Genomic DNA, 25,282 nt, shown 5'->3' on the forward strand with positions numbered 1-25,282 from the left:
GGTGTTCAACCAGAGAAGAAAGGGCCCTGGAAAAGACCGAACCCATAACAGAGGAAATGGAGGACCCGGAACACCCAGAAGGAATAAATGGTAAAAACCTCAATAGAGAACACAGAGCAGAGGCAAGGAAAAGGCTTGGAACACTGCAAAGGGACAGAGAGAAGCACCTCGTGACTGGGGTGGAATGGAACCCGGGAAATTGACTCTTTCTGTTGACAAGGGTTAACCCTGATAACTTCTCAAGGGTCCAGCTGCACGTGTGCGGAATGAATGGTCCAGCCAGACATTAACGCATATTTCCTGGAGAAAGCAAATCCCAAGTATGTGATGTGTTTGTGCCCTTGTTAGGCAAATCCCAAGCGAGTTGCACAAATGTGCTGACTTCCGAGGATTTAGCAAGAACAATAACTTGGGTCACTAGGACTTAAAGCGGATATGAGCTACAAGGAAAGACGAAAATAAATGCTTCTGTGCATAGAGGGAAAGAGAGCCTAGTGGAGCTGCCTGCACTTCAATCGTGGTTTACAAATCTAGAAGCCCATTCATTCAAGCCATCAAAAGCCTTTCCTGACCATGGAAGTTACCTAATAATTCTTGACCTTATAGACTAGGTTCGCAAGTGTTACCCTGGCCTTTGCCTCACTTACCTTCCCTTCTGACCCATTTCTGTACTTCTCCCAATGTTCTCCATTCCCTAAGCATAGGCATTTCTCTGTGGATGCTAAAATGCTCTTGTCATCCTCACCTTGGGTTCAGAGAGGCAGCATGGCCTCTGGACTTTGCCTGACATTGCATGAGAGGGTCTGGCCTCCATGCCTCCAGCCCACCCCAGCTGCCATTTCACAAAGCTGAGGTCAGTGCCCGCAGCTCCTCAGAGAGCTGGTTTGCAGTCAACAGTCCTCTGAGGAGCCTCTCCTCCCAGAGCGGAATTCCAAGGTCGAAATCAGGGGGTGGGGGACTGGTCCCGTCTCCGTTATAGACCAGGAGGCCAGGAGGAACAGAGAGAAAAGCATTGGGATGTTTTGTGCAGGGAAGTAAATGCTCAGACCTACAATATTAAGATGACAAACTGAGTGGTGCTGTATAGGGTGAACTAAAGCAGGGAGAGACTGCAGGCCAGGAGGAAGTGGAACCCCCCCACCCCCACCCCCTCCCCCACCCCCCCGCTAATGACAGTCTGCCCTGGAGAGGGGTGTGGGAGTAGAAAAGTGGAGGGGTGGGGTTTGACGGACAGGGATGAGGCAGGGTGGACTGTCCTACCCAGTTAATTGAGAAACTGGAGATCTGAGCAGCAGGAACTCAGCTTGAGTCAAAGCTGACTCAGAGATTTGGGCCAAGGTGACTAGGAGAATGGCGGCTCCAGGAATGGACATGGGAGAGTCGGAAGGAAAATGTTGTTTTGGGGAGAAGATGAGGAGCCTGAGCTGCTACCAGAAATCCTTGCAGAATGGCCCACAGACTGTTGGAAATGAGAGCCTGGGGCTGAAGACTGAGTTTAGGGCTGACTCTCCATATAGTGTGCACCTGAGTTCGAATCCCAGCTCTGCTACTTATGAGCCATGTGACCTTGATGGGACATTTGATGTCTCTGTGTCTTAGGTTTCCTCATCTATAGAAATGGGCATAAAAATATCTACCCTCCTAGGGCTGTTATAAGGATGAAATGAGGTAATCCATTTAAGCACTTGCAACAGTGCCTGGCACATAGTAACTCCTCCATAAATGTTTGATACTATGTACCGTTATTATCCTGTGGTCTTCCTTACAAAGGTCATAGCTAAAGCTGTGGGGCAGAAGAAAGAACCTGAGGAACGTGTACATTAAGGCATCGTATTTACCTCGTGTTCATTTTTTTCCTCCAAGACTCTTTCTTTGAACGTGAGCTTCCAGGCTTGGTTCCAGGGGTGTGTGTGAAGAATCTGGTAAAGATTTTTGAGCCCCACGGCAGGCCAGCCGTGGACCGTCTTAATATCACCTTCTACGAGAACCAGATCACCGCCTTCCTCGGTCACAATGGAGCAGGGAAAACCACCACCTTGTGAGTCTTCAGGCAAAGAGGCTAGATTGCCCTTTTGTCCTGTCGTTTTCTGGCTCTTTTCTTTCTCTGTTAGCTGCAGTCTACTCTTTCCCACTGAATTTTAGTGACAAAAATGTACTCTATATTTGTGTCCCAAGAATGTGTAAACACACTGCAGCATTCAAAACTCCCTTACATATGCTGTTTTATTTGAGCCTCAGAAGAAGTTGGAGGGGGAGGTGGAATAAGTTTATTACCCACTTTGTGTGGCAGGGAAGTGGACATCCAGAGAGTCGAAGTGACTTTCCTAAGGTCACCAAGTGGTAGTGATTCAGTGGGGACAAGAGCCAGGTTTTCCCACAGTTGTTTCTTGTCTTAACACTGTGAGCCGGTCCCCCCATCCCAAACCTCTCCAGCCTTACTATCATCGCAGTGGTGATAACGTCACGGCCATCACCATCACATGCCCTCGGTCTGCAGAGTACTACTTATTTTCTAGGAGTGTTCCTCTTCCTGCCTGTTATTAGGCAGGCTTCACCCTCAGAATGGTGCCCCCGATGAGGGTTGGTGGTAGTTTTGAAGTAAAAAGGATGCAGTCTCTAGAGGGGCTCGTGGGTTAACTGCCTGGCAACTGAAGGCCAAGTTCAAGGAAAATGAAGGCTCTGCATGGAGGTCTCAGCTCAGGAGGCTCCCCACACTTCTCTAAGGGCCCTGAGCGCCATCTGCTGAGAAGGAGGACACGGTCAGCAAAGGTTTCCCAAGGAGCAGCAGAGGTGGCCCTCTCCAGGGGCAGGGAACCCATGTGAACAGTCTTCAAGTCCTTTGGCCTCTGACAGAGCCCCCGGAAGCCAAAGCAGTGTACGCCCTGCGCTGGAATGTTGTCTGAGGGCGGTTCAGTGTGAATGGAATGTGGGGCTGGTGCCATTATTATTTGGTTCTGTTTCCCTCTAGTGGTTGATCAACAGAGATTTCAGCTTCTCAGTTCAACTTCAGATAGCCTGAGATTGTATCAGGGACAGTTGGGTGGGGCCGCTCTACACCCCTCTGATTTCTCTCCTTGTTAACTGATACGCTCAGAGAGCCCGGAGGTCCGTGGGACCCTGGGCTTCTCAAAGGCAAACACATTACTTCATCGATTGCAGCTTCCCCTGGGGGTTGAAACACAATGTTTCATAAAAATAGTAATAATATTTTTGAGTTGTCTTCTATGCTGGCACTGTTCTGAGCGCTTTACAGGTATTAACTCATTTAATCCTCACAACAACTTCGTCAGGTGGGAGTCATTATTTCCCATTTTACAAAAAAACGTCCAGCATTGCTGTTGGGATCTTTATGTTTTGGATCCAAAGATGATGTTGTCGCTGGTAATCCCCAAGCCTGGCTTCAATCAATTAATCCATAAATACGCGTTGAATGCCTGGGCTTCTCATTAAGACCCTTCCCCCATGCTTTGTAATGATGACATCAGGCAAACCATTGACCCACGCACTGAAAACCTTCTATTGAGCCCCCACAGGGCCGGGAGCTGTGATTGCTGAACTGCGGAGGGCCCCTTGACTGTAAGTGAATGTTCTGCAGCTGGGAATCCTGGAGGCCGATCAGTACCTGCCCGGGAACACGGGAAATAAGCAGAAGCAGAGAAGGAAGGCAGATGTGGTCATCCACGTTAGGGCCCAGACGTACACACTGGTGCTAAGTCCTCTATGGGAAACTGTTGGTCCTCACAGCTAATAATGGTTTGGGTTCAATTAAGAGCCAAGGACAGGAATCACTGTGAGAGTCCTCGCTGACCCTAGGATGGGGGCTCCCTTCCCAAGGTGCTCCTAAAGGCCATCTTTTCTGCCACTGACTCCTGTGTTTGGCAGGTCCATCCTGACGGGTCTGTTGCCACCGACATCAGGCACCGTGCTCATTGGGGGAAAGGACATTGAAACCAGCCTGGATGCAGTCCGGCAGAGCCTTGGCATGTGTCCACAGCACAACATCCTGTTCCACCAGTAAGTAGAACAGGAATTGAGACCCTCCCCATGCACTGTCCTCACCCTGCCCCCAACACACATGTTCTCTAGAGCCCAGCTCAGGGATGCCAGCTCTGGGGGCAGGAGGCAGTATTCTTTTCGGTTTCCCCTGTGTTCAAGGTCCTTTGTCCCGCTTGCAATGAGAAGTGTCCCTCACACAGGCCTGTGCCTCTGGCATTCAGAACTGAGGCCTCCCCCTCAGAAGAGTGATGCCCCTTCTCTCTGACAGGGTGGCTGATTCCGGGACCCCTTGCTCACCCTGAAGTACTCACCTCAGGGACAAAGAGAGGAGAGCATTGTTTCTTTCTACCTCTTAAGCCAGGCACCAAAAACTGACTTTTCAGGAGGTTTTTCAGTTGCTTTTTCCCCAAACTTTTATTTCTTGTCTAAAAAGTTTTATATAGTCATTGAAGAAAGAAAGGAAGGAAACATAGATTAGGGAAGAAAATAAAAGTTATGTGTAATTTCACCACCCAGAGAAAACTACTATAAACATCCTGGTATATAATTTTTCAGAACGTTCTCCATGCATGTATAGATATACACATATACTTTAAAATTATAAAGGAGAGTAAAATTCTGCATACAATTTTGTAACCTACCATTTTTTTAATGTAATTGCTTTTTTTTAACCTAAGATATCATCAACATCTTGTCATGTCATTACATATTCTTCCATGAGATAATTATTAATGTTTACATACTATGCCATTGTGTAAATGTACTGTTTAAGCCGTCCCCTCTCATTAGATATTTTATCAGGGTCTGTTTTTGGTTCTGTTCTTGCATTAAAAACAGCACCATGGTGAACATGTTGCTTGCTAAGTCTTTGCGCCGCCCTCAATATCTCTGTAAGGTAAGTTGCTAGAAGTGGAGTTGCTGAGCCCACTGCCCTTCTCGTTGCCCCATCCCCACAGCCTCACAGTGGCTGAACACGTCCTGTTCTACGCCCAGCTGAAAGGGAGGTCCTGGGCGGAGGCCCAGCTGGAGATGGAAGCCATGTTGGAAGACACAGGCCTCCACCACAAGAGGAACGAAGAAGCTCAGGACCTGTCAGGTGCGTGACATGGAAAAAGACAGAGCTACAGATGGCAAATCTCTTGTTTCCCAGTGCACGGGGCAGTGGCGGAGGGGGAGGCTTATGACAGACCTCCTCAGAGTTGGAACACTTCTGTAAAGTTATTCTGAGCACCTACGAGCGGCCCACCTCTGGATCATGTCCCACATGGAACCCTATCTTGCAGCAGCCTGGGCTGTATATGTTCTGATGTTTATGTGTTTGAACTAAAATGTGAGAACAGTTTTCAAACAGTCTGATCCTAGGAGGCAGGGGTTGCCTTTTCTGCATCTAAAGAGGCCTACTCACCACTAGGGTTTGAACACTGTATAAACTTCTAAGGAGGGTCTGGCCTGGTGGCTGAGTGGTTAAGTTTGTGTGCTCTACTTCCGCAGCCTGGGTTGGCCAGTTTGGATCCTGGGCGCGGACCTACACACCACTCATCAAGCCATGCTGTGGCAGTGTCCCACAGAGAAGAACTAGAATGACTTACAACTAGTATATACAACTATGTACTGGGGTTTTGGGGAGAAAAGGAAAGAAAAGGAGGAAGATTGGCAACAGATGTTAGCTCAGGGTCTATCTTCCTCACCAAAAAAAAGTGCATACCTTAAACATCTAAGGAGGCTGCATCAGACCGCTGCCAAACTTAAGGTACCCACTTTACCACCAGCCCAGGGCCTTTCTCTTTCCACGCTCCATAGCACCTGTGACCACCCCCCCTCCCCACCTTGTACCTCTAGGTGGCATGCAGAGGAAGCTCTCCGTTGCCATTGCCTTTGTGGGAGATGCCAAGGTGGTTGTTCTGGATGAGCCCACCTCTGGGGTGGACCCCTACTCAAGGCGCTCAATCTGGGACCTGCTCCTGAAGTATCGCTCAGGTAATGGCCTCTGCTCAGTGCCCTGTGTTCTCATTGAGGCTTTATCTGTGGTCCTCACTCTCTCACTCCTGGTGTTTTGCAAATGAATACACTACACTCAGATGGGGCTTTATCAGCGACTTGGGTGAATCTAAGTTCCAACAGAAGCCTCCTGAGATTTTTACACAAAAAAAGCAGGGAGTCACTGACAGAACAGCCTACTTCCCAAAATATTCTAGAAAGTTCTCTCAATCTGCAGCCCTTCTGTCTAGAACAAGGGGTGTAGCTCTAGGTGAAATTCCCTTTCACTAAGGGCACCTGAATTGCCTGCACACATCCCAAGAAGTTCCATAGCTGTTAGACGAGCACTCAGGCCCAGGTGTCAGGGCGACGTGCAGGTGGTCAGTGCTCCAGAGGACGGCTGCAGATGGAAATGTCTCAGCATGGGACATTCCCTCCTCGATCACAGCACCTTGCAACCAGAGAGCGCAGATGCAGAAGAGACAGCAAGCAGAGCTCAGAGTGCCCATAGAAGCGACAGCATGGTTCAATCTTACGGTCCATTTGCCATCCCGGAATCCTCATTACTGTTTTCTTTTAATGACACTTCAGTTAGTTTAAAAGTGTGTGTGTGTTCTTTGCAAAATTATAAATGCAGTGCTTAATGATGCAGAGAATATGCATACAGAACTCAATAGATGCTGACTGACAATAATAAATATGTCCTATTATGGTGATTTATTTGAATCGGGTCCAATGCCTGATGAAGAGAGTATGTGACAGTGCTTTACAACGTGCAGAGTGCTATAGAACATTAGCTATTGTCATTATTATTCTAATATTCTAGACTTTGCTGCAGAATACTTGTTTTTATTTATTAACTTCCAGTTTTTGTGCCCACGTAATGGGGAGATTGCTGTACATCCTGTCCCAGGCCTGCCTGGTGATTCCCCGGACCTCTGCCCTTGCAGGCAGAACGATCATCATGTCCACTCACCACATGGACGAGGCCGACCTCCTCGGCGACCGCATCGCCATCATTTCCCAGGGAAAGCTGTACTGCTCCGGCACCCCGCTCTTCCTGAAGAAGTGCTTTGGCACCGGCTTCTACTTAACCTTGGTGCGCAGGATGAAACACATCCAGAGCCAAGGAAGGGTCTGTGAGGTATGTGTGTCCAGGGAAAGAGCCCATCCTGGGTGAGCAGGAGTACGGAGAGTGGTGCTGCCGTTCTGGACGTTTCTACCCCAATCAGGCTCTAGCTGTCAGAATTGACCTCTGTTTCTGGGACCATCTGCAGATTTTAATAAACTGACACTCAGAACACTCCTACAGAGATGATTTATCCCAAATGAAACAACTCATTTTAAATGACCCGAGATGATTATACTGCAGAATCCTAACCCCACACACAGTGCAGTGTGGCATAGAAGGGGTGCCTTATTCCGCCATGTTATGGGGGTTTAAGGAGAGTTGTTGTTTAAGCTTCCTTTTTCACATTCCAACATTTATGTTCTCTAATTAAACCTGAATTCCATTGGTAAATGAAAGCTGAGAAAAGGCTTCCCTGGGAACTATACCCTAAAAATGATGAAGCCAAAAAGTACCAACCAGCAGAGACCCCCTCAGCATGTTGGGAGACCCAAGTTCAGGTCTGGGCTGCAAGGTGGACAAACTGTGTCCTCCTACACAAATTACTTAATTCCTCATCGTTTTGGGGTTCTTTTTGCACACGAAAAATGCAGCTGATCGTCTCTGCTTCTGCTTCTTAGGGATGTGTGAAGATAAATGAGATGAAGTGTTATGACTGTGCTCTGGGCTCCTTGAGAACAGGCGCTGCTCACATGCAAGTTGTCATGCTTATTATATTGTAGCGTTATTTACGCCTCCGGCCCCTGTGGTTTAAGTGTCTGGCTGCTTCTGGGTTCTCCTGTCCTGGGTAGATTTCCACGGCCCAGCGTGCCTCCGTGGGGAGGGAGAAGCAGAACGTCTTGCATAGGCAGACCTACAGCAGTCACATAAGTAATGACAAGCCAAAGGGATCCTTTGAGGTTCTGCTACTCTCTGGGCCTGACTCACACACTCTCCAGGATGAAATCAAATAGCCACACCCTCAAAATGCTCAGATGAAGTAAAGTCATGCACTGCATAATGACGTTTCCCTCAACGACAGCCTGCATCTACAACAGCGGTCCCCTGAGATTAGTACCATCGAGCCTAGGTGTGTAGTAGACTATACCTCTAGGTTTGTGTAAGTACACTCTGTGATGTTTACACAATGACAAAATCACCTAGCAATGTACTTCTCAGAATGTATCCCTATCACTAAGTGATGCGTGACTGTAAGAGATTAAAATGGTGGAGAAAAAATGTGTTGACCACGCTTGGCGATGAGAAACAAACAAGGCGTGGTGGTGACAGCAGTCAGCATCAGGGAGATGCTATCACTGAAGTGACTGATGTCGATCTGTTGTAGGGTACCTGCAGCTGTGAGTCTAAAGGTTTCTCCATCAGGTGTCCAGCCCACGAAGATGAGATAACTCCAGAACAAGTCTTGGATGGTAAGGACTAGGGCAGGCCATGTCTTGGTTCTGGTCTGGCAATCATCTCTCAGCATTGTTGGGTGTGTCCTGTTGTCATGCATTTTAGTGGAAGCAAAGAGAACATTCTATGTACTTCTCAAACCCACGGTCAAGAAATCTTTTTCTTTGGGCTTCTGTCTCATCCTCCATTCCCAAAGGAATTTTAAAAGTCATGGGCCTAAGGGCCTTCTCCCTTAGTGAGGATCCCAGTCTTTGTTCACTCCTTGCCCTTGCCCATATTAAGCCTCCGTTCCTGGGGTCCTCCTGCCCTGGCTCCAGGCGGCACTCCTTCATGTCTGGAGAGAATGGCTTCTAAAGGTGACAGGTGGAGCCCTCTGGTGGAGCCGCGGTGCAACACAGCTCTCCTAGGAAACTTCAGACAGTCAGATGACGCTGTGTGGATGCCAAGTCTGTGGAATACCGCACATCCCTGTTACACTCCCAACTTTCCCCTGAGCGTCCCAATTTTCCAGCAATTCTCCCTTCTTTTAGGGTGCATTAAAGGTCGTAGAGGGCACTCCCACATCCAGGGAGAAGCAGAAGAGAGGCTCTCACTGTAAGCACTCACCCGCAGCAGCTGACCGCAGGACCCAGAGCACTTGCCAGTTCTCTCCATTCTCCGTCAAGGCCCATACAGCCCATCCCTCCTCTGGAAGGACCTTGCAAGTGGAATACCACACACCCCATCTCCCTAAATAGCAGCAAAACTAAAGCTGATACTGACCCCGGTTAATGAACCGGGGAAAGCATCTGCTTAACAAAGAAAAAACAAAGTTTCCTATTTGGCACAATATGTTTTCTAAATATGAAGAATTTACTGAGTAAAATCTGGTGAATCAAGAAAACTAAACAATATGTACATACTATGCTTGAAATTTGAGAAAAAATTGCCCAGAGTCGCATTGTATTTACTCTCTCACCCTGTCTTTGCACTGACAGAACCTGTGGTGAACATGAACACATCCTTTTAGGATGACATTCTGTGTCTTTTTGCTAGCCTGCCCTGCTGGGGGTCCCTCTCTGCTTTCTGAAGTTTCCTCCCAGGAGAAATCTTGGTCAAGAAATTGATAATTTTTAAAAATGAGTACTAACAAGTTTAACTACTGTGGTACACCAAAATCAAGTCGGAAACAGGGCCTGCTGGCTGGAGTGATTTTTTTTTTTTAGCATTACTTTATTTCTAAATAAACATCTATTTTCTTTGAATGGAAGAGAGATGCTGTGAATGGTAGGAAGCGCCGTAAGTAGTTATGGCCCAAATAAGAGAAGGAAGATCATTCTAATCCCAAATTAGCTTGGTTGGAAGGCTTTTCCCTCACACACACACATACACACACGCACACACACGCTCATAGACCTCCCTGCCAGACGCTGAAAGGCCGGCCACCCTAAAGGACTACTTCTGGAAAGGCTGACACATCTAAGACACAATTCCTGGGAATCCAGCAACTTCAGGTTCAGTTTCCTTCCTAAGAGAACAATGAACGTGACCCCTCGAGAGCTGTCAGGGCAGAGCTGCTTCCTCACGCAGGGAGCCCCCAGCCTCTGGATGAAGTCATCCCAGAGCTAAAGACAATTGAGTCCAATCTGCAGGTTTGACATAAAACAAGCCTTCCAGTCCAGCTAGGCAGAAGGTTTTGGGTTGAAGGCCATGAAATCCCTCCACGTGGGTCATTTCTAAAACAAAGAAACAAGAGGACCCACTGGGTGGTCCTGACTCTGAGACTTCTGTTTGCAGAAATGCACACGAGAGCTGGTTCTGAATCCCCAGAATCCCTTTCCCTCTGACCTGCCTCTCTAGGTAACATTCTCCAGAACTGTCTCTTCAAATGCATGCTTTAAACTTTTTTAAATTTGATTTTTAATTTTAAAGTAACACATGCTTGTGAATAAAATTCAGTTCCAACTATATGAGGGTATCTGGTAAATACTTGATACTGGACGCTTCCCCACGCCCCGTGCTGTGTGCTCCACGCCCCATCCTCCTGGTCCAATTCCACAGCTTCTCCACCCCTTCTTTCCTACGAGCTGGGTATTAAGTTTTGTTTTGTTTGAGGAGGCAGCTGCAATCCCTAGGGAAATGACACAGTCCTCCAAAAACTTAGAACAGGCAAGGGTGTGTGTTGTTTAAGAAGCGGAGCTGTCACCCAGCTTGGTCACCAGCTCCAGGTATGCATCTTAGGCAAGTCCTCCAAAGACTGGGCCAAACCAAGAAAATGAAAGCCACTTTGACTATAACCCTCAGGCTTGTGGTGAATAAGAATGAGCAACAATGATGACAAGAGCTTTCTTTCTTGAGATGATGTTCAGGATAACAGGAGCAGGTAACATGCATCTATGCGCCAGGCACGTCATTCTAAGTGTTTTATGTACATTAACTCATCCAATCCTCACAAATAACAATAAAGTGGGTGCCATTCTTTCTCCCTTTTCACAGATGAAGAAACTAGGGTCTGACCTGCCCGATGTTCCGTAACTTGTAAGGAACAGAACATTTGTTTGAACAAAAGAGAGAGCTGGCATGGGGACGTGACGTGATGTCCCAAGATTGCACAGCTGGTTAGTGGGGGGTGCTTTTGTTCCATCTCCCTCCCCTTCTCAGTGCCCGCCAGAGGGCCAACTCAACTGAAAACAGACCCAAGGGAGCATCAGTCTTCCGAAAGAGACACTACTCAGGAAGGAAATGCCCCTTCCTCAAATGGGAGGAGGAAGGAAGTAGGAGACCTGGGCGAGCTCCCAGTCTTCCAGGTTCTGGATGTCAGTCTTTTCTCTTGTCCTAGGGGACGTGAATGAGCTGATGGATATGGTTCGCCACCATGTTCCAGAGGCAAAGCTGGTAGAATGCATTGGTCAAGAACTTATCTTCCTCCTTCCAAATAAGAATTTCAAGCAGAGAGCATATGCCAGCCTTTTCAGAGAACTGGAGGAGACGCTGGCTGACCTGGGGCTCAGCAGTTTTGGAATTTCTGACACTCCCCTGGAAGAGGTAAGGCAGAGAGTCCAGCTCGTTTCTGTCAGGTACCAGGAGAGATGGTTCTTTGCAAAAGTCTAACACTAGAGGGATGTTTCGTAAAGGCAAAGAGCCATAATTCCCCACCCAAGCATAGCAACTATCTTCATTTTTGGCTTACTTCCTCTGCCTTTGTCCATACACACACATATTTTACATAGTTGTGGTCACTGAGTGCATACACTTTCGTATTAATAAGTAGAAGACTATGTTCTTAGATAAAGAGTCATAGTGTATTTTCTTCCTATTGTGACGCAATACCCAACAAAATTGAGCTTGGCTTAGATTTTTCTGAGAGTAGGAATACCTAAACCAAACTCTCTCTTTTTTCCTTCTTGACAGATTTTTCTGAAGGTGACGGAGGATTCTGACTCAGGACACCTATTTGCTGGTATGGCGCCAGAGTGTGTAGCTTGTTCCCTCACTAACCCCCCAAGCTCTACCTTAAAAGTCTAAGGAAAACCTCATGAAACAACAAAGCAGGCAAATACCTCTCCACAGTATTTATCTGACCCCAAAATAACAGGCATTTCACATTCTTGTTTCCTTTGAACCACAAAGGAATGACAAATGGAATTAGGTCTGGGTGGGAAGACTCTAGATCAATCAAGATTCTTGGTTTTTATTGAGATCATAATGGTTTATAACTGTGTAATTTCGGGTGTACATTGCTGTTGATCAGTCTCTGTATAGACTTCATCGTGCTCACCACCAGTGGTCTAGTTTTTGTCCATCACCATACATATGTGCTCTTTTACCCCTTTCGCCTACCCCTGGTCCGCTTCCCTTCTGGTAACCACTAACGTGTTCTCTTTATCCACGTATTTGTTTATCTTCCACATACAAGTGAAATCATGCAGGATTTGTCTTTCTCTCTCTGGTTTATTTCGCTTAACATCATACCCTCAAGGACCATCCATGTTGTTGCAAATGGGACGATTTTGTCTTTTTTTATGGCTGAGTAGCATTCTGTTGTATATATATATATACACCACATTTCTTTAACCATTCATGTGCAGAAGGGCGCTTGGGTTGCTTCCACATCTTGGCTATTTTGAGTAAGGCTGCAATGAGCAGAGGGGGGCATAAATCTCTTTAAAATGTTGATTTCAAGTTCTTTGGATAAATACCCAGTAGTGGGACAGCTGGATTGTATGGTATTTCTATTTTTAATAATTTGAGAAGTCTCCATACTGTTTTCCACAGTGGCTACACCAGTTTGCAATCCCACCAGCAGTATATGAGGGTTCCCTTTTCTCCACATCCTCTCCAACAGTTGTTATTTTTTGTCTTGGTAATAATAGCAATTCTGGGGGCCAGCCCTGTGGCCAAGTGGTTAAGTTCACACACTCTGCTTTGGCAGCCCGGGGTTTTGCTGGTTTGGATCCTGGGCACAGACATGGCACCACTCATCAGGCCATGCTGAGGCGGTGTCCCACATAGTACAACCAGAGGCACTCACAACTAGAGTGTACAACTATGTACTGAGGGTCTTTGGGGAGAAGAGAAAAAAAGAAGAAGAAGATTGGCAACAGTTGTTAGCTCAGGTGCCAATCTTTAAAAAAACAACTAACAGCATTTCTGACAGGTATAAGTTGATACGTCATTGTAGTTTTGATTTGCATTTCCCTAAGTATTAGTGACGTTGAACATCTTTTCATGTGTCTGTTGGCCATCTGTATATCTTCTTTGGAAAAATGTCTGTTCACATCCTCTACTCATTCTTTGATGGGGGTGGTTGGTTGTTTTTGTTGTTGAGTTGTGTGAGTTCTCTATGTATTTTGGAAATTAACCCCTTGTCAGATATATGATTTGCAAATATTTTCTCCCAGTTGGTAGGTTGTCTTTTCACTTTGTCCATGATTTCCCTTGCCTTGCTGAAGATTTTTAGCCTGATATAGTCCCATTTGTTAATTTTTTCCTTAGTTTCCCTTGCCTGAGTAGACATGGTATTTGAAAAGATGCTGCTAAGACTGATGTCAAATAGTGTACTGCTTATATTTTCTTCTAAGAGTTTTATGGTTTTGGATCTTACAGCCAAATCTTTAATCCATTTTTAGTTAATTTTTGTGTATGGTGAAAGATAATGGTCTACTTTCATTCTTTTACATGAGGTTGTCCAGTTTTCCCAGCACCACTTATTGAAGAGAATTTCCTTTCTCCCTTGTATTCTTGGCTCCCTTGTCAAAGATTAATTGTTACCATAAATTTGTGATTTTGTTTCTGGGCTTTCAATTCTGAACCGTTGATCTGGTTGTCTGTTTTTGTGCCAGTACCTTGCTGTTTTTATTACTATAGCTTTGTAGTATATTTTGAAGTCAGGAATTGTGATGCCTCCAGCTTTGTTCTTTTTTCTCAGGATTGCTTTGGCCATTTGAGATCTTTTTTTGTTCCATATAAATTTTAGGATTCTTTGTTTTATTTCCTTGAAGAATGTCATTGGGATTCTGATTGTGATTGCATTGAATTTGTAGATTGCTTTAGGTAGTACGGACATTTTAACTATGTTTCTGCTTCCAACCCATGAGCATGGAATATCTTTCCATTTCTTTGTCTTCTTCAACTTCTTTCAATAATGTCTTATAGTTTTCAGTGTATAGGTCTTTCACTTCTTTGATTATTTCTAGATATTTTATTCTTTTCATTGTGATTGTAAATAGGATTATATGCTTGACTTCTCTTTCTGCTAATACATTGTTAATGTATAGAAATGCCACTGATTTTTATAAGTGGATTTTGTACCCTGAAACTTTTCTGTAGTTGTTGGTTATTTCTAATAGTTTTCTGATGGATTCTTTGGGATTTTCTGTATAAAGAATCACGTCATCTGCAAACAGTGAGAGTTTCACTTCTTCCTTTCCTGTTTGGATTCCTTTTATTTCTTTACTTGACTAATTGCTCTGGCTAATACCTCCAGTACTATGTTGAATAGGAGTGGCAAGAGTGGGCTCCCTTGTCTTGTTCCTGTTCTCAGAGGGATGGCTTTCAGTTTTTCACCATTAAGTATGATGTTGGCTGTAGGTTTGTCATGTGGCCTTTATTATGTTGAGGTACTTCCCTTCTATACCCATTTTATTGAGAGTTTTTTTCATAAATGGCTGTTGGATCTTGTCAGATGCTTTCTCTGTGTCTGTTGAGATGATCATGTGATTTTTACTCTTCATTTTGTTAATGTGGCGTTTCACATTGATTGATTTGCAGATATTGAACCATCCCTGCATCCCTGGAATAAATCCCACTTGATCATGGTGTATGATCCTTTTGATGTATTGCTGTATTCAGTTTGCCAATATTTTGTTGAGGATTTTTGCATCAATGTTCATCAGCAATATTGGAATGTAATTTTCCTTCTTTATGTTGTCCTTGCCTGGTTTTGGTATCAGAGTAATTTGGACCTCATAGAATGAGTTAGGAAGCATTCCATCTTCTTCAATTTTTTGGAATAGTTTGAGGAGGATAGATATTAAGTCTTCTTTGAATGTTTGGTAGAATTCTCCAGAGAAGCCATCTGGTCCTGGACTTTTGCTTTTGGGAAGGTTTTTGATTACTATTTCAATCTCTTTACGTGTGACTTGTCTATTCAGATTCTCTATTTCTTCATGATTCCATTTTGGGAGGTTGTATGACTCTAAGAATTTATCCATTTCTTCTAGGTGATCTAATTTGTGGGTATATAGTTTTTCATGGTGTTCTCTTAATAATCCCTTGTATTTCTGTACTATCCATTGTAATTTCTTCTCTTTCATTTCTAATTTTACTTATTTGAGGCTTCTTCCCTTTTTTCTTGGTGAGTCTGGCTAAGGGTTTGTCAATTTTGTTTATCTTCTCAAAGAACCAGCTCTTAGTTGCATTAATCATTTCTACTGTTTTTTTAGTCTCTATTTCATTTATTTCTGCTCTAATTTTTATTATTTCCCTCCTTCTGCTGACTTTGGGCTTTGTTTGTTCTTCTTTTTCAGGTCTTTTAGGTGCAGTTTAAGATTACTTATGTGAGAATTTTGTTGAGGTGGGCCTGTATTGCTATGAATTTCCCTCTTATAACCACTTTTGCTGCATCCCGTGAGAGTTCATATGTTGTCATTTTATTTTCATTTGTCTCCAGGTATTTTTTAATTTCTCCTTTGATTTATTCATTGATCCAATTGTTATTCAGTAGCATGTTGTTTAGTCTCCACGTATTGGTGACTTTTCTAGTTTTTTTCTTGTAGCTGATTTCTAGTTTCATAGCATTGTGGTCAGAAAAGATTCTTGAGATGATTTCAATCTTCCTAAATTTGTTGATTCTTGCCTTATTTCCCAACATACAGTCTGTCTTTGAGAATGATCTATGCACACTTGAGAAGAATGTGTATTCTGCTGGTTTTGGATGGAATGCTCTCTATATATGTGTTAAGTCCTTCTGATCAAGTGTTTCATTTAAATCCACTATTTCCTTGTTGACTTTCTGTCTGGATGATCTGTCCATTGATGTAAGTAGGATGTTGAGGTTCCCTACTATTATTATGTTGCTGTAATTTCTCCCTTTAGGTCTGTTAATAGTTTCTCTATGTATTTGGTGCCCCTGTGTTAGGTGCATATATATTCATAAGTGTTATGTCCTCTTGGTGGAATGTCTCTTTTATCATTATATACTGTGCTTCTTTGTTGCTTATTGTCTTTTTTATCTTGAAGTTTGCTTTGTCTGATATAACTTGGCAACACCTGCTTTCTTTTGTTTGCCATTTGCTTGGAGTATCGTCTTCCATCCCTTCACTCTGAGCCTATGTTTGTCTTTAGAGCTGAGATGTCTTTCCTGGAGGCAGCATACTGTTGGGTCTTGGTTTTTAATCCATGCAGCTACTCTGTGTCTTTTGATTGGAGAATTCAATCCATTTACATTTAGAGTGATTATTGATATATGAGGGCCTAATACTGCCATTTTATCTCTTGTTTTCCATTGTCCTATGTTTCCATTGTTTCTCTTCCTTTGTATTTCTGACTGCCATTTCATTTTGGTGATTTTCTGTGGAGTTTTCCCAGTTTCTCAGAATTCTGGCTCTGCTCTCATTTTTTGTTTAGTGGTTACTGTGAGGTTTGTATAAAAGATCTCGTAAATGAAATAGTCCATTTTCTCATAGCCTCTTATCTCCATTAGCCTAAGCAGATTCCATCCTTTTCCTCTTCCTCTTCTGAGTTATTGTTGTTACAAATTTTTCTGTTTTGTGTTGTGTTTGTGACTAAGTTGAATTGTTTATAGTCACTTTTGATGTTTTCCTTCCCTTTATCTTTTAAGTTATAATTCAGTATTTGCTTCCCTGTTCTGATAGCTGCAGTTTTCTGGTTTTGTCTGTCTATTTATCTCCTTGCTCAAAGTTTTGTGGATGGTTTACCTTTTTGTTTCTGGTATGAGGGCATCTTTAATCATTTCTTGTAGGGGAGGTCTAGTGGTAATGAACTCCTTCAGCTTCTGTTAAACCTGGGAAAGATTTTATTTCTCCATCATATCTGAAGGATAGTTTTGCTTTGTAAGTGATCCCAGAAGTTTATTTACCAGCTATGCCTAGAACTACCAATCATCAAATACACCAGCCCAAACATGCTCCATGACCCGGGTAGGTTTGTGGTGGCCAGAAGCTGTGGCCATCCTGGCAGAGTGGGGAGTGAAGGAGGGGGTGGGGCAGCTCACTGCAGGGCCCAGCTTTTCTTTCCAGCTTTGCAGACACCGAAATTGAATTCTCTCAGCTCACCCAAAGGCAGAGACTTAAATTAAACAAGATCAGAATGAAAATATGCTCATTTATGTCAGAAGCTACAATGGATGTAAGTGTTGGGGGCTTTTATCTACACAGAATACTCCTTCTTAATAACTAGGTCTTCTCAGAATAAATTACACATCAGAAAACTGGCTATCCTGGGCGTAGAATAGGATGCTCCAAAGAGACAGTCAAGGGTAGAGGTTAAGTGTGTAGCCTCTGGAATGAGGCTGACCCACATCAAACCTAAGCTCTATGATTTTCTAACTGAGTGGCTTTGGGTAAATACTTAGCCTCTTTGTACCTCAGTTTCCTCATCTGCAAGATGAGGATGATATTATCCACCTTTTAGGGTTGTTGAGAGAATTAAATGAGTTACTACATCTCAAATCTTACTGCGTGCAATTTCTGACTAAGACTTAGCAATACACTAGTCTCAACATTTAAAAAGCATCTCTTTCTTCAAACTGGTGTAGCCCTTTATACTTCACAAAACACTTAACATACATTTTTTTTTTTTTTTTTGAGAAAGATTAGCCCTGAGCTAACTCCTGCCAATCCTCCTCTTTTTGCTGAGGAAGATTGGCCCTGACCTAATGTCCATGCCCATCTTACTCTACTTTATACGTGGGACGCCTACCACAGCACGGCTTTTGCCAAGCACTGCAATGTCCGCACCTGGGATCCAAACCAGCAAACCACGGGCAGCCGAGAAGCAGAACATGCACACTTAACCACTGTGCCACCGGGCCGGCCCCAACATCCATTGTTTTATTTGATTGTCACTAGAATCTTATGGGGCGAGTAGGGCAGGAATTGGCCCCATCTGGGGGAAACTGAGCTCACACAGGTAGGATGACTTGCCTAAAGTCACACAGGCGTCTGAGTCTTATTTCCTGATCTTAGCTCTCAAATCTAGGATCCTCAATGCCACATTCTCACTGCCTCTCATTTTTCAGGTGGCTAAATGCATTTCTATTGAATTGGCTCAGTTTTAGAGGATGATATTTTCTGATCTTGTCTCCAAGGTCTGAAGGAACTTGCAGATGTCCGCTGGGGTCACACGTTGCATGCTAGCAAGAGGGTCAATACCACTTCTAAGGGGTGGCTCACAGCCATTGACCACTAGAGGGCAGCAGAAAGCCAGGACAAACTGGAGATTCCGAACAGGCTCCGAGCCTTAAGCTCTGGCCAGGACAGTGGGCTCCAGTCCCAATGGGGCATGAGGGAGAGCAAAGCTCACAGGATAGACATTAGGAGAGGCAGCAGGGATCCTACCAGAGGGAGGACCAGCCACAGCAACATCAAATCTGAGCCCAGATCAGGAGGAAGAAGGCTGGAGAACTGGGACTCCAGCGCCTGGTTGTCAGTGAGCCTACAGAAATTCTTCCCCCTCTGAGTATCCTGTCATTGCAAGTGTCTATGGATGCTAGCTGAAAGGATGACTGAGCTGACCCAACTCCCTTTGCAGCTGCCCGTGTCCAGGTAGGGTTAAGAAAGCATCTGGGAACCAACCAGATGTCCTCTAGGCGCTCCCTTTATGTCCAACAACAGATGTTCTGCAAATTGGCATTAATTAGTGATGGTAAGCAACAGCTTCAACATAACCGATGACTTGAGATGGTTTATGAAGCACAGTCACACGTGTTAGCTCATTTAATCTTCATTAGAACCCTGTAAAATGGTCTCATTTTCATTTTACGGATGGGAAAACTCAGATTCAGGCAGGATGAGTCAGTTAGCCAAATTTATGCATCTGGAAGAGTCAGGATTCAAACCCAGGTCTCCTAACTCCTAGTTCATAAGTGATTCCACCGCTTCTCAGCTGCCTCTAAGAATTTGGAAAGTACCAAGTTGACTCTGACTTGTACTGTTTTTAAGTACACAGGTTATACATGAATTTTTTTTTGGTTAAAAATTTCAAATAATACAAAAAAGGTTAAAACCACCATCCCCTCTTCATCCTTGCCTCTTATCCAGCTCTGCGCCCGCATTGGTAATCTTAGTAACAATTGGTGAGCCTTCTTTCAGCAATTTGCAGTTACAAATGTGGGTGTGTGCATATATAAAATGTCATATTCCTTTGTGTATGATACATGCACTCTCTAGCATAAGTATGATCTTATTACACGTCATTCTGCAACTTTACTGTTTTTAGATAGTTATATATTTTATCTGCTCTGTCCTATCCTGTTCTGTTAAACTCCTATAGAGAATTTTTAAGCTATTTCAGGTGATTCTGTCTATAGATGATTTACTCTGGAAAACAGAATTTTTAAAAGTTTATTAACTTCCCTGGCCTGATATTTTGTTGCTGATTTAAATGAAGGGAAAACCAATGCTGTAAGAAAAAAATGGCCCATGAGATCTGGATCTTGTGGATGTTTTTCTAAATTATTAATTCGATCTCCCAAACAGGCGGCGCTCAGCAAAGAGAAAATGTCAGCCTCCGACACCCCTGTTTGGGTCCCAGCGAGAAGGTCAGACAGACTCCCCAGGGCTCCAATGGCTGCTCTGCAGAGCCAGCTCCTGGCGCTGCGGGCTGGCCTTCCCCACAGCCTGGCGGCCGGCTCAACTCAGGCGCGCGGCTCCGGCTCCAGCACGTGCAGGCACTGCTGGTCAAGCGATTCCACCACGCCGTCCGCAGCCACAAAGACTTCCTGGCCCAGGTATTCTGTGGGTCTCTGACTCTTCTTGACTGCTCCTCGCCAGGGCCTGTCCTCCCCTGCCTCTCCATCCTCTCCTAGGCTTTCTCATGTGCGTGGGTTCAAACACAGCGCGAGCACCCTCTTTATGTTCTGGAGGCTTCCTCCCCTTCTTGCCAACCTTGTTTTGATTGCTGGTAACATAAACCTTCTTTGTAAGTATTCAACCTCATTTAGCAGAGAAAATAGAATAATAGTGAATATGTTAATGTTGTTTTTATTTTTACAGTGAAGGGTAGTCATGTTTTCATTCATTTTTTGCAATGACCCTACAGAGTAAGGTCATCATCCTCTTTTTGCTTTTTATGGTTTTTATTCAGGAAAAGAAAACCTGGTTCAGCTCTGGCTGAACATTGGGCTACTTCAGTGTTCTAATGTTGGCCCACTTCAACCAACTTCAACCATTCTTCAGTGGTTACCAGAATATTCTGTTTTCTCCTCCTCATCTTGCCTTTGTGCATCCTCCCTGTCATGTTCCCCAGAAGGGTGCTCTTCTCCACCAGGTCCTGGTTATGAGGCTGCAGGATAAATGTTGAAAAGAGTGAGTGTGTGTGTGTGTGTGTGTGTGTCTTTAACATAGCTCATACCACAGCCCACGTTGCCATGTTTATTTTCCCACAGATTGTGCTCCCGGCCACTTTTGTGTTTTTGGCACTGATGCTTTCCATCATCATCCCTCCCTTTGGTGAATATCCCACTTTGACCCTTCACCCCTGGATGTATGGGCAGCAGTATACTTTCTTCAGGTGCGTAAACTTGTCCCCAGAGGTTATCATTCACCTTCATGGGTTGTGGGGCTCTGGGGTCACATGCTGCTTGGTGGGGCCCTGACCTTCCCACTTCCCTGGGCCAGTCACCAACATGGTAGGGGTCTTCGGGCTGCCCTCAGAAAGGAAGGTAATGTACCTGCGTCTGTCTGAAAGGTGATGCCAAGTGGACAATCTAGATGCCAGGAATAAGGGAAGAGAAAGTAAAGCGTGGGTGAATGAGTTGAAGCTCCATCTTTTTGAGATGCAGACGTGACATGCCATCAGATCACTGGGTGTGTTCAGATAGCCTACCTGCTTCCAAGGAGGCCCATAACTACCCCGAGGCAGCGTTCTGTGCTCTGTGTACATGCTTGGCACGTAGCAGCCATTCAACAAATGCTTGTTGCATTGCATGTTGGTTGCTTTGCCCTCTGTCCCCATCATGTGTCCAGTGAGTAAGCCCCCTGTCACTCTGTCCAGCATGGACCAGCCGGGCAGTGAGCAGCTAGCTGCGCTTGCAGACGTCCTCCTGAACAAGCCAGGCTTTGGCAACCGCTGCCTGAAGGAAGAGTGGCTTCCGTAAGTCCCTGCGCACCCTGCCCTAAGGCCCCCAGCTGAAAGTAGTCTGAACAGGGAAGGAGGGAGATGGGGGGGGGGGTGCTATTGTGCGATTGGACCTAGAATGACATTAATTACATACATGGCCAACTCTCAATTGTTGTTATTAGTATTGAGAAGGGAATTATAGAGGGCAGTTGAAATCCACGGAGAATCCTCAAAGTTCAGTATAATTTTAACTGCTTCTCTCATTCAGTCTTTTTCAGAGCTACTGATAAGGACCAAAATAGACTAATTTCAAATCCTCTTTTATCTGTTGTCTTTCAACTGCTAGAGCCACCAGAAGGAAAAAAAAGACGATAAAGTCATCCACAAATTAGATAATTATTCCCCAGCCCCACACCTAGTCAAAGAAATCCTAGTCTTGATTTTTCTTGAGCAGAAACTAACCCCCATAGTGTAAGAAGAAACGTTGTGGGTCTGAGGAGAGAGAGGAAAGGCTGTGGAGAGGGTTGGGCATTATTTCTCATTCTGGGGGATTTTCATCAACCTGGGAGCTGATTGTGAAATATTCTCCTATCTTCCATGAGGGAGTACCCCTGTGGCAATTCAACACCCTGGAAGACACCCTCTGTGTCTCCGAACGTCACCCACCTGCTCCAGGAGCAGAAATGGACAGCAGACAACCCCTCGCCGTCCTGCAGGTGCAGCACCAGAGAGAAGCTCACCATGCTCCCCGAGTGCCCTGAGGGTGCAGGGGGGCTCCCACCCCCTCAGGTACCTCAACCCTCCCTGGGGAACCGCGGGCCCTGAATCTGCTCCCGACAGCAGGGATGGGGGAGAACTCATGTGCCTCCTGAGCCCCTACGTGCCTAATGCTTCAGAGTGACAGTTGAGTGAGGGACTCAGCGAGGCTCCCTGGATCCCCTCAGAGGGGTGTCCCAGAGGGCCCTGTCACAGCCACGTGGAGGAAGTCACTGACCAATTATTTCATTTTCCATCAAACACTCCCTATTCGGTCTAGTGCAAAATATCTTTAAACGCTGAAAAAATTATTCATGCATGCTTAGAAGTTAGAAAATACAGATATGTCAGAAGAAAAGAATCATCCTATTGCTAGGAGGTAACCACCAATAACATTTGATTTTTATCCATCTAAGCAGGATTACATCAAAATGCTGCCTTGAAATCTGCTATTTTCACTTAGCAACATATCACGAACACATGTCCATGTCAGTAAATATATATCTACATCATCATTTTTAATGCCTGCATACTATCCCACTGCTTGGATTTACTTTAATTTATTTAACTAATCTCTCATTTTTGGACATGTGGTTTTTCAATTTTTCTCCTTTGTAAACAATGTTATAGTGTCCATTCAAATGCATATGTCTTTGCACACATTAACAATCTTAATTGAGAAGCTCACCATGTGCTGTGTAACTAACATGCATACCTGTGCACGCACACACACATGCACAGCCAGCAACCTATCTTTTGCAAGAACACCACAGTTTTGGTTCTGAGGAGCACCCTCTCCTGAGAGTTCTGAATTCCAGAGTGTGTCACAGTGAGCCTCTCCCGGGACTTCCAGAGACAGCGAAAGGGCCCAGAGAAGTCGCTTTGTCTGGAGTTGGTAACAGGCTTCCCGGCAGACTTGCACAGAGCTGGGCCTCACGTGGCCCTCTCTAGTGATTTGCCAGGGAATGCTTGTTTCCCTGAGATGCCGTGTGGCAGGGTGCGAGTGTCAGAGAGCCATGGGTTGGTTACTTGGCCTCTCTGAGCCTTAACGTCCTCACTTATAAATTGGGGATAACTGCAAATTATCTCATAGCATTATTATGAGAATTCAATGGAATAACATGGGCAAATAAACTGTATTATTTAGAATTAGATTCAACTCGACTGATGACAACCCTACATGAACAGTGGATAAAATAAGACACAATTTGTCTCTCTCTCGTGTCAGAGTTAACACGGGTGGCCCATGATGTTCTATCTTGCTGCTCCTCCGTGGTAAACAGGCCTCAGCCTCACCGGCCAAGATGGCAGAATTGGCTTTCCAGGAGCAGGATGGACGAAGGGAAGAAGAAAAAGAGAGGGCAGAGTGTGCAGATGTGCTCTCTCTTTTTTTTTTTTTAAAGATTTTATTTTTTTCCTTTTTCTCCCCAAAGCCCCCGGGTATATAGTTGTATATTCTTCGTTGTGGGTCCTTCTAGTTGTAGCATGTGGGACGCTGCCTCAGCATGGCCTTGATCAGCAGTGCCATGTCCGCGCCCAGGACTCGAACCAACGAAACACTGGGCTGCCTGCAGCAGAGCGCGTGAACTTAACCACTCAGCCACGGGGCCAGCCCCAGATGTGCTCTCTTTTAAGGAAGATTTTCAGGAGCTACCACACAGCACTGTCACATATGTATCATTGGCCAGAACCTAACATCGAGGAAGACTGAGAACTACAGTCTTTGTTCTGGGTGGCCTTGTACCCAACCAAAAAGTCTATTGCTACGGCATATGGCAGAAGGGCAGAGCAGATAATGGGGGACAACCCAGTTTTCCATTGAATCCGTCACAGTTTCTGGCTTGTAAATGATTCTATGTTTATGAGCATCCTACCTTTCTCTTTTTTATATGCTAAAAGCATATACCTTTATATTTCTCAAGCAGTGTATTTTCCCTTGGAATCCCAACTCAGGCACCGCAGCATCATAGAAATTTCAAAAGAGGGACTCAAGGAGCTCGTCCCAATCCTTTGTACCCCAAGGGAAAGCCTTGCTGAGTTGGGTTTGCTGAGGACCCCTGTGGCTGCTTCTACTCAAACACATCCAGCATCAGGACAAGCAGGCAGTGACACTGAGGGACTGGCTGGGAGGGTAGGGGAGGGAAGGCCAAGCGAGGCTGCATGGGATTCATTTCCTCAGTGAGTTCTAACTTCAAGGCTTCCTGTCTGGCTTAGAAAGTTATTTTCAGTAGTTAGTCTTTGGTTCCTGGGGGAAAAAATTCAACAGTTCACTCCAGCCAAAGTCCTGGACAAAGGCATACCCATTTCTGTGATTTTTCTCTCACTCCTGCACTTCCTCGTTATCATTCATGCCTCTCGGGAGCAAAATTGAATGTCATGCATCTGCACAGCAGCTGCTTCCTCTCTCTCAGTCTCTCTCTTTCACACCCACTCACCCCTCCCCCTCACACACACTCTCCCATTCCGCCTGCAATAGGGCCAGAGGGTACAGACTTAGTTCAGAGGCAGTAAATTGTCCTCATCTGGACAAGAGGACTGGTGGATGTGGTCTTCTCTAGGGCTCTGTCCTGTTCTGACATTCTTTGAGTGGTGGTGGGTCCTGAGGTGGAAATGCTCCATCCCTGACTTCTAGAATACGTAGAGATAGTCATAGGAGTATTTTACTTGACAGAATTTTTAGAAAACAATTTATCATAAACTTCTCAGGAACCAGCAATTGTTTCAGCCTAGATTCCACCAGGAGAGCTTGGCAGCTCCCCTGGTGCCATTTTCAGCTTGAGAAGTGGGTGATGGTGTGAAAAGGGCAAGGGCTGTGGAGGAGACAGACGTAGGTTCAAATCTTAAGTCAACCACCTGCAAGGTGTGTAACCTGGTGCAAGTTAGCTAACCTTCCTGAACCTCAGTTTCTCTGTCTGTGGGTTACAGTAATAATTCCTCTTTCACAAAGGTATGAGGATTGTGGGATATATTACGATGGATGTAAAGCATTTAACACAGTGCCCGGCACACAGTAAGGATTCAGTAGATGCTAGCTCTTCCCCTAGTATGAGAGAGAGGAACAAGCTAAAGAAAGTGAATTGAAGAAGGAAATAAAATGGGAAAGGGGAGAGGGAGACAGAAGGTGTATAAAAATGAATGTGTCATGATGGTGGTTTTAATGCCACAGAAAATCCCCTCAGCTACCTCTGGGTGGCACCCTTGACACCCAAGGTTCCTGACTGACCGGAACTGAAAACTATGTATTCCCAAATT

At 45.0% G+C, this 25,282-nt stretch overlaps 1 protein-coding gene across 1 annotated transcript in view; it reads left to right on the top strand.

Annotated features, from left to right (window-relative positions):
- The window catches only part of ABCA4 (ATP binding cassette subfamily A member 4), a 130,625-nt gene that overhangs the window by 70,145 nt on the left and 35,198 nt on the right, over nt 1–25,282 (top strand). The window contains exons 18-30 of the mRNA XM_070592606.1: nt 1–90; nt 1,864–2,038; nt 3,883–4,014; nt 4,953–5,092; nt 5,836–5,973; nt 6,924–7,117; nt 8,427–8,511; nt 11,313–11,518; nt 11,885–11,933; nt 19,693–19,943; nt 20,601–20,725; nt 21,209–21,307; nt 21,877–22,063. Of these exons, the coding sequence (XP_070448707.1) occupies nt 1–90; nt 1,864–2,038; nt 3,883–4,014; nt 4,953–5,092; nt 5,836–5,973; nt 6,924–7,117; nt 8,427–8,511; nt 11,313–11,518; nt 11,885–11,933; nt 19,693–19,943; nt 20,601–20,725; nt 21,209–21,307; nt 21,877–22,063 (1,871 nt within the window). The remainder of the gene's footprint in view (nt 91–1,863; nt 2,039–3,882; nt 4,015–4,952; nt 5,093–5,835; nt 5,974–6,923; nt 7,118–8,426; nt 8,512–11,312; nt 11,519–11,884; nt 11,934–19,692; nt 19,944–20,600; nt 20,726–21,208; nt 21,308–21,876; nt 22,064–25,282) is intronic.

Source organism: Equus przewalskii, chromosome 24 (assembly GCF_037783145.1).
Source record: "Equus przewalskii isolate Varuska chromosome 24, EquPr2, whole genome shotgun sequence".
Taxonomy (NCBI): Eukaryota; Metazoa; Chordata; class Mammalia; order Perissodactyla; family Equidae; genus Equus; species Equus przewalskii.